This window comes from Procambarus clarkii, chromosome 86 (genome assembly GCF_040958095.1).
Source record: "Procambarus clarkii isolate CNS0578487 chromosome 86, FALCON_Pclarkii_2.0, whole genome shotgun sequence".
NCBI classification, from domain to species: Eukaryota; Metazoa; Arthropoda; class Malacostraca; order Decapoda; family Cambaridae; genus Procambarus; species Procambarus clarkii.
The window spans coordinates 16,634,468-16,643,931 of NC_091235.1; the positions used below are offsets into that span (position 1 = coordinate 16,634,468).

The 9,464-nt window shown below is 46.4% G+C and overlaps 1 protein-coding gene across 1 annotated transcript in view; it reads right to left on the reverse strand.

Annotated features, from left to right (window-relative positions):
- The window catches only part of LOC123767756 (uncharacterized), a 52,813-nt gene that overhangs the window by 3,218 nt on the left and 40,131 nt on the right, over positions 1-9,464 (reverse strand). Inside the window, exons 3-8 of the mRNA XM_045757738.2 lie at positions 6,039-6,139; positions 5,168-5,341; positions 4,505-4,665; positions 2,326-3,294; positions 1,375-1,864; positions 415-578 (exon numbers count right to left, since the gene is read on the reverse strand). Of these exons, the coding sequence (XP_045613694.2) occupies positions 415-578; positions 1,375-1,864; positions 2,326-3,294; positions 4,505-4,665; positions 5,168-5,291 (1,908 nt within the window). The 5' untranslated portion in view covers positions 5,292-5,341; positions 6,039-6,139. The remainder of the gene's footprint in view (positions 1-414; positions 579-1,374; positions 1,865-2,325; positions 3,295-4,504; positions 4,666-5,167; positions 5,342-6,038; positions 6,140-9,464) is intronic.

Sequence of the window (9,464 nt, forward strand, 5' to 3'; positions counted from 1 at the left end):
GAACAAAAATGTTAGGGGAAGAAACTATTAAGGGAAAGAATCCAGTAAACAAACTAAAAGAGGTCAGATGCTGTCCCTGAAGACCTTTAAATAATATGGGATTCAAGGCTCATATTGATTATGACAGCAGAGTGGAACCGAAGTCCCAGGACAAGACGGTGCAAAATTTGAGACCTGGTAGACCAACAATAAAACTGTGTACTGTATTTGGCTAATCCTTCTTCATCAACTATTGCTATATTGGAAAATCTTCGTACCTTGACACCCCACCTGATGTAACCAAGTTTTCACACACACACACACACACCTGGCCAAGAGCTCACTGCAACTCACACCTGACTACATCTATACATAACTATAGCTTTAAAAAAACACCTGATATCTTATTTATCCCCCCCCCCTGACCCTGCCCACCTGCGTGAGGACTGCGAACTTGTTGGTGAGGTCGTGTACGGTGAAGACCAGGAGGCACCGCTGACGGTCGACAGGGTACATGCGCAGCTGGAACTGACACCTGAAGGTGAGGGTACTCTCCTGCTCCAGCACAAGCTGGCTCCACCGCCCGCTGAAGCTGTCCTCTGGCGCCACGGTGGAAAAGAAACAGACGGGGAAATTTGGAACATTTATGTACATTTCGATACATGATATTAGAATGTATTTTTTATGTAAGTATGGATAGTTTGTTTTATATAAATCAATGTTTATATTTCTTCAAATTTTTCCAAAGCATTAGCATGATTAAATTTGCTTTTGGGTACAAACATGTATTTTCTTAGATCCTGTGCTAATTATAAATTTAGCAAATTTTATTATTATTAGACACATTCGTGTCTAATCAGAATATATTTTAAAATAAAATTTATATTACAGTAAATGCTTCCATCATTTTCAATAAAAAATATTCTTAACATATTCTTGTGTAAGGCGAGTTGTGAGTGGAGGAAATAACTTGTTGGGTTATTTCTCAATAACTCAACCTTTCTTAAAGCAACAATAAACTGGAATTATATAAAAGGATTAATTCAACTATAAAGCATCAGAACTTATTTGTTCAGATATTCTATTACCATTGGTCGCTCAGTATCTGAGTCGTGTCCATATGATTTTTCTTTAGGAAACTCAAAAAGGTTGTATTATGGAATATAATAATGTAATGCTTATAATAACGGAACCCATGGTGAGAAGGACATAATTAAGCTTGTGAGATCTGAGACACCTTATTACTTGTGGATAATACAACAACAACAATCACCTCGGCGATGTATGCGGGTTGTGTTTCAAACTGGCGCCAAAATTGCAAAGCCAAATGAGAATAAACTGTTGTTGAGAATTAACATTTATCTACATTTCATACAAAACCCCTGAACTGCGCACCTTCGGCAACAACAGCGTCATCGTCTGCTAGGGTTTGCCCTCCGAGGACGACGAAGAGGGCCTGGGATCGTGGCTGAGCGTCAACGGCGCCCCTTGTGCCGTCTCTGATAAACACCCCCGGTTGCCACACGCGGCTGGGATCCTTCACCTTGTTGGCGCGGAAGTCCTCCTGTAAGTTACGGAAGATGAGACGACTGTCGTGCCATCTGAGGCTCACAATGGCGTCCAGCACTAAGGTAAATTCAACCAGATTGAATTCCCTGATGGAGGTTATGGTTAGAGAGAAGAAGAGTGGTAGGGGCTCAGAGGACAGCTTCGGGGGAGGCAAGGCGGCCGAGTACCCACTGGGCGTGTATATGACATCACAGTCGAACTCGTCACTGAGGTCACTGCAGTCAGTGATGAGGTCACAGCGGCGCCGCTTGCTGATGCAGGCGCCACTGTTGCAGGTGTAGTCGTCTCTTCCGCATGACGTCAGCAGCAGCTCTACCTGACAAACATAGTAATATACCATTATAGAGCTGACTTTGGCTATGGTGTATGGAGTAGGTTTCTAGCTCTATATCAGTGAAAATAAATGACAATTTCTAAATAGTTCTTGAGCTTTACGCCCGTTACAAAGAATTATAGTCACCAACCGTCTCAAATGTTTTTGTTGTGAATTTATGCAACAATTAAAGTTTTCAGGTTACAAATTTTGATCAGACCCAGAATGGGAAGGGAACGGAACTATCAGGAGAAAGCGCCAAGCCATTACGACTATATAGCACTTGGAAGGGGTTAGGATAAGGATGGGGGAAAGAATAATGCCCAACCATTCTGGACAGTCGTGGACTGAACGCCAACCAGCATAAAGTGATACCGTCGCTCTATGGGGTCCAAGCGGTTGGACCCCATTCCTTCACACATTACAGAATTCTTGACAAAATCAACCAAAGTGAGAGCCCGTACCTGTGGTTGATGGCACTTGTCCTGATGGATGGCCCAGGTGTGCAGGCCGAGTGGGTACTCCTGCGTCCTCACCGCCACCATGAGGGCTCGCAGTCCCTCATGCACACGACTCTCCATCACCCAGGTGTCGTTGTTCCAGTATATGCGGCTCTGCTCCAGCCCGTCAAACGCTGGCCGATCGTTTTCGTAATCGTGGAGGTAGAAAATTCTGTCAAACAAAGATGAGGTGCAAAGACCGCGAATGCGAAGCTCAGGGTGCGACCTGAAGTTACAGAGGGCGCACATTTTGTTGTTACAAGGGGCAGAAAACCAGATGTAGGGAAAAATGTGTGAGCCTACACTGGAACAAGTGTATCCGTTGGTTGGTTTGTTCCATCCGGGGTCGAAGTTATCCCAGGTCAGCGGGCCGCCATCGACCACTGCCGACCACTTCTCGGTGGTCGAGTTACCCACTGCACCCAAGTAGTAAATAGTACCCCAACCGTCCAGACACACGTCGTTGAACCGCTGGAACCTGTCATGGATCTCCTCGTTCTCCTTCTTGCTTCTTGGGAGGGCAACGCTGCCCTGCAGTGTACCACACCATATGACGGCTTCATAAAAATTCATCCGCTCAGGAAACAACAGGGTGTAACCCTCAGCCTTCTCACACACTTGTGTTTCGCTGACCCGTGATACCTCCGTCTCGCCAACAGCGCGGAGGACGGTGCCATTACCGTCCAGATAAATGACGGGATCATGTGTTATGTTCTGCTGACAGGACATGAAAGTGATCATCTCTGGTGCTGTTAGAGCAACATCGTACAAGAGAAAGTCAGCAATCTCAGCATGAAGTGACTGGCTGATGCTGAAGCCTCCATCAGGAATGTCCAAGTCCTGCCCCACTACTAGGCGACCTCCGCCCACCACCACCAGGGGCTCCTGTATGGCCTTTCCCAACTGGTCCTCGAGAAAGTGCCACTCGCCGACCTGTGAAACAGCAGAAGGAATCACTATCTGCTGTGTAGTTAACTATTTGTTGCAGTTACCGAGGAAAATTAATGCAGTTGGGAACTTTCGCCATCAATAACAACCTTTACGGAAAGCCTATAGCTCTAAGATCACACACAGGTCTACATGCTGAAGAATGTAGTACATGCTGAAGAAAATATAATACTGTTTTTATTATGATAATGTGTGGGTCATTATATTCTTAAAAAAAGTTGTATGCAAAACATACTTGAAATACTATCTGGTAGACAAACTTTGAACTGAATTAATAATGTCACAGTTTCAATGAATTCAGATAATATTAAATTTGTGCTTGACTTTCCTCTTATATCTCATAGTCAAGGTTATATACACCGATATGTGTATAGTCTACTCCTCGGTGTATACACACTAAAAGTTTTCTTTAGTTCTGGACTATGTCCAGCCCTAAAGTATACTTGAGTGGTCAATAAGAAATAGTGATGACCTTAATAACCCCTCCAGAGGTTGATAGGCATTATGCCCATCACCGAACCCACCAATAGTCAATATTCATACGTTGTTGTATATTCACTGATTCTGACGGATAGAGGGTTCAGTTCCTGAACCGATTATGTGCCTCTGTAATCCTTTACACCACCACTCACGGGATGGGTATGGGGTGCATAATAAAGAAAGAAATTGAATTGACGGATAAAGGCAGTATAAGAAACGTCTAGCTACTCCAAGTGCTCATTAGGAAATATCTCTCGTCTCCTCAACTCTGATGAATGTTACATTCTGTCCTGTCCGTGACTGTAGGATATGGCAGAAGCTTTTGAAGTACGGAATCTTGCATTTGACAAATCACTATACAAGTGTAGGCATCTTAACAAAGTAGTGTGCAATAAACTATGAAATTTAGGTGCAAGTATTGTTGATTTGACCCCAGGAAACCTGTTATGGCACACGTTGATGTGCAACCCGTCCTCCTAAGGTTTCCCAACTTTCGTGAGCCGCTTCCATTTTCGAGTACGACAATTTTTGGCCCTAATGTAATGCACACGATCGAAAAGTGACGTTTTTCGTAGGAGAACAGGTTGATCACGTGTGCGAGTAATGTTAATAATAAGCCCCGTAAAAACAAACTTAAGGATAAACTGAAGTAGAAACGTAACTGAGCATCACGCCCACACGCTCACGTAAACCCAGATGTGTCAGCATCACCCACCTGCCCGTTGAGCGCCCTCAGGTTGATGTTGGAGGAGAGGTGGAGGGAGAGGCAGAGGTGGTTCCACACGTACAGACGGAAGCCTGGCAAGGGAATGACGGTAGACTGAACCCGTCCCTTGCAGCAGCTGAACCGCAGCGAGGCGCCCGTTGCTGTCATGTCTACCCGTCCACACGCAGCCCGGGATAAAACTTTTGTATATATCCAAGTGAAATGGAGTGCTTTTACGTGAACATTGTATGGTGAAATATGTGTATGACATCAAGGGAATGTACTGGTGTATTATTGTGTATTTAGTGGGACAAATTATAGCACTGATGGAATATATTTTCAGTAGGGTTTGACATGTTGCCAAATACGTTTGAAACTGAATTATATAGCTGGTTTCTTCATTTTATAATAACTACTAGGGATTGGATTACATTGTAAACCTGTTATATGATACGTTAGGTAAATGTTATTAATGATCTAGTGCCCATGTTACAGTGATCTAATGATCTAGTGATGCATGCACCATCAATATATTTCGCAAAGCCATTTAGAGCCTCCATGTAGTTTAGATGAGCATGGAACGAGGAGTGAACGCGACTGCTATCATATCTATAATTTACCTCAAAGAGTTGCACCCTTAACTGACATGACTCGAGCACCGCTTTGACTCACTGACACTGAGGGAGATCTCTCCGTCGACGTCGTCAGCGAAGTAGCTCAGGAGAGAGCTGTCTTGTGAGGCGTGGAGGACCCGGAGGCGCACACACAGACTCAGCTGAAGAGGAGACGAACCCATCACTAGGGGGATCAGAACCTCTCATCCAAGCAGGAACACAATACGACGATCTTCGGATGAAAGATTAAGAGTTTGGTGATTTGTGGGTCTATAAACGACAAAAAGTAACGAGTCTTGTAATTCGTGGATGTATCACCTGCTAAATGTTAGGTGTTTGGTGATTGGTGGGTCTTTGAGGGCTAAACAAACGGAGAGTAATTCTTAATATCGTGGAACCTGGTACATATTTTGAATCTATTTATTTTTTCCCAACACTTGCACCAGAGGTGGTACCCCTTTTAGCTTTTAAAAAAGTATTTTTAAGAGCAATTTTTTAAGACTTTAAATTAAGAACCGCAAGTATATTACTGACATAATATACTTGCTACAAGTCAATACACGAGAATATTTTCCTGCATACTAGTATATAAGTGTGACCTTCTCAAGCCCTCACACTCATGAACGGCTCAGAAACTATAGCCTAGATTCATCAAGCACTTACGCAACCACTTACGAAATCTGTACATCTTTCCTTAATCATGGCGGCTTTCTTTACATTTATTGAACAGTTTATGAGCTTCTAAACACAACGAGATTATCATAATAATAGCCTAATGTTGTGACGTTCCCAAGCCCGTTAACTGTTTACGAAATAAAAAAAAGCCCCATGGTTAAGGTAAGATCTACGGGTTCCGTAAGTAGTTGAGCTTGATGAATCCTTGGCTTGACTTATTGTAAATCTGACTAAGGGAGGTTAGAGAGACTCGCCTCGGATAGTTGAGGAAGGCCGCCATGGCCGGTGTCCAAGAAGCTATTCGTGGTGGCCTTGCCGTGGGTCTGTAGCCGCGCCAACCACGTCTCGCCGGCGCCTGAAAGAGTGTGAGATTAGTCAGTACTGTAACCTGGCAGGTGGGGGTAGGCCTGCTACCTGGCAGGCGAGGGGTAGGCCGGCTACCTGGCAGGCGAGGGGTAGGCCTGCTACCTGGCAGGCGAGGGGTAGGCCTGCTACCTGGCAGGCGAGGGGTAGGCCTGCTACCTGGCAGGCGAGGGGTAGGCCGGCTACCTGACAGGCGAGGGTAGGCCGGCTACCTGGCAGGCGAGGGTAGGCCGGCTACCTGGCAGGCGAGGGGTAGGCCGGCTACCTGGCAGGCGAGGGGTAGGCTGGCTACCTGGCAGGCGAGGGGTAGGCCTGCTACCTGGCAGGCGAGGGGTAGGCCGGCTACCTGGCAGGCGAGGGTAGGCCGGCTACCTGGCAGGCGAGGGGTAGGCCGGCTACCTGGCAGGCGAGGGTAGGCCGGCTACCTGGCAGGCGAGGGGTAGGCCGGCTACCTGGCAGGCGAGGGGTAGGCTGGCTACCTGGCAGGCGGGGGTAGGCCGGCTACCTGGCAGGCGAGGGGTAGGTCTGCTACCTGGCAGGCGAGGGGTAGGCCGGCTACCTGGCAGGCGGGGGTAGGCCGGCTACCTGGCAGGCGAGGGGTAGGCTGGCTACCTGACAGGCGAGGGTAGGCCGGCTACCTGGCAGGCGAGGGGTAGGCTGGCTACCTGACAGGCGAGGGTAGGCCGGCTACCTGGCAGGCGAGGGGTAGGCCGGCTACCTGGCAGGCGAGGGGTAGGTCTGCTACCTGGCAGGCGGGGGTAGGCCGGCTACCTGGCAGGCGAAGAAGGCATTATCAGTCATTAGCGGAACCTCGATTATCCGAACAGGCATTCAGTACCCGACAATGGAACATCGTTTAAGTTATAAATATCGTGCATATAAGAGCTACAAACCTGTCGCCTATTTAAACATTGACAATTATCGATCACAAACACACATGCACCCCACGTATGAGTGACGAAGACAAATGACAATAAACACCCGCACGTTCGAAGTGAAGCAGACCTGTCGCCGTGGTTAATCTGGCAAACATAAATATTTACATTAGTCACGGGTCAAAGTGAATAATGATAGAAAACGGGAAAAGAAAAAGATGAAAATGACGGACTAACTTTAATATTATCTTAAAAAAATTTAATTTTTGTTATAATTAATAATTATTTTAGTTTATTATAGAACTTTTCTCATCCAAATGGTGGTAGCGAGAGTACTATATTCACGTAATGGTTTCTGAAACTTAAATCCAATAATATTTAAATAAAACAAGTTGCCTGTACGATATTGCAAATATTTTAATTCAAAAGATAGAGGCATCGCTTCCCCGGCCTATCGGCTAAAATAAAGGTGCAGTAGTGTAGTATTTATATTGGTAAGGTGTATTCTCCGTCACACGGGCTCACCATAGCCCGTGCTACTTGGAACTTTGTTTCAAGTGGCAAATCTCTAACAACAACAATTCTCCGTCAGACACAGAAAGCTCTTTCAAGATACGCTTAACATGATTGGACAAATGACGCCCATGTCGAAACAATCCGCGTTCGAGCCTTAGCAAGGCAGAGTTGGCTGATCGCCCCTCTTTACCCAGCAGTAATATGAACCTGGTTGTAAACCTATTGTTTGATTGCCTTCCAGGGGGAAAAAATAGTAGGGTAGAGAAAGAACAAATCCACAAGGGCCGTAACGAGGGTTCGAACCTTGTGGAGTTTGCAAATTCACGCCCTTGTGGATTTGTTCATTTAATGCATCACGCTATTGTGATTTCTGTGTGTAGGGTAGAGAAAGCTCTATAAGCATTCCAACACGCGTAAGAAGACAGCGTAGTTAGGGCAGAATGGTGTAGTTACCAAACCTATTATATATAGAACTGGATATAATGACGCTAATGGTGATAGTGTTCATTATTGTTCACTAAAATATAATGATACTTACTCCCCCTGTGAGCGGCCGCCAGAAACACCACTAACACCAGGTACATCTCTTCTAAAGTAATGATCTCCAGTGGATTTCCTGTTCTCTTTTCTCCTCCTTATAATTGGTTCTTTTCGGATATTATCTTCCTTCCTCTTCGAGTTACCCTCACGTCGTGTTCGTCCGTATTGCCCGTCACACTATTGCTCACTCCGTTCCTCTACCAGTCTTCTCGGTTTGAAAATTCGTGTTGGTTTTTCCCGTCTACTGAAGACAGGCAGAAGAGCTTCCAGTTTATTGAATCGACTTGAGAATGGTCCAAGGACGGACCGAAACGTCGTCGTCCCTTCACCTTCTAGTGTGTGGTCTGGTCAACATACTTCAGCCACGTTATTGTGACTCATCGCCTGCAGCTTCCAGTTTAGTTTCCGGGTGATCAACACTAGACTTTCCTAGCTTTAAACACCTTCGTAGATCTAGAGAGCTGAGCTCTAAGTTGTGGAGAGTTAACGCTGGTGCCACAGCAGTGACCCAGAAGCTGGTGAGGCCAGGAGTGACTGGGAGGCAAGTGTCAGATCAACATGTACTGAACCGCCAGTGATTGGGCAGTATCGACCACCTGGGCGCCTCGTCTATTGGGTAGTAATGACCGACGCAGTACAAGCAGGACGGCTGATTGCTGGGGAAAGGGAGGGAGGGAGGGCTGAGGCAAAGGCTGAGGGAGGGAGGGCTGAGGCAAAGGCTGAGGGAGGGAGGGCTGAGGCAAGGCTGAGGGAGGGAGGGCTGAGACAAAGGCTGAGGGAGGGAGGGCTGAAGGATGGGAGGGCTAAGGAAGCGAGGGCTGGGTAAGAAAGGGCTGAGGGAACGATAACAATCCTGAAATAGAAGAGCAGAAACGAAATTTCTTGGTATACACAGACACCATGTGGGAACTTCAATAGAAAAACAACAAAACAAGTTACCTAAAATCGAATGGCTCTCTAAAACCCGGTACTGTGAACCGCGCCCTGCCCTGATGACACTTCCCTAATGACACTTCCCTAATGACACTTCCCCGATGACACTGCCCAGATGACACTGCCCGGATGACACTGCCCTGATGACACTTCCCTAATGACACTTCCCCGATGACACTGCCCAGATGACACTGTAATGTTCCCTCATCTATCCACACAAGAAGCTGTTTGCCTAGTAATACGTGACACCACAGAGCTTCCTGGCAGTCTGGAGCATCTTAGACGGAGCTAGTTCTCTAACCTGACACTCTTCTCCACTCCCTCCCTTTTCTCTGTCGTTCTCAGCTCATCAAGTTCTTGTCCTCGTCCTCAGCTCATCAAGTTCCTGTCCTCGTCCTCAGCTCATTAACCTCTAACAACTTTATGCAAAATACTGAACAGCAACACAATGTA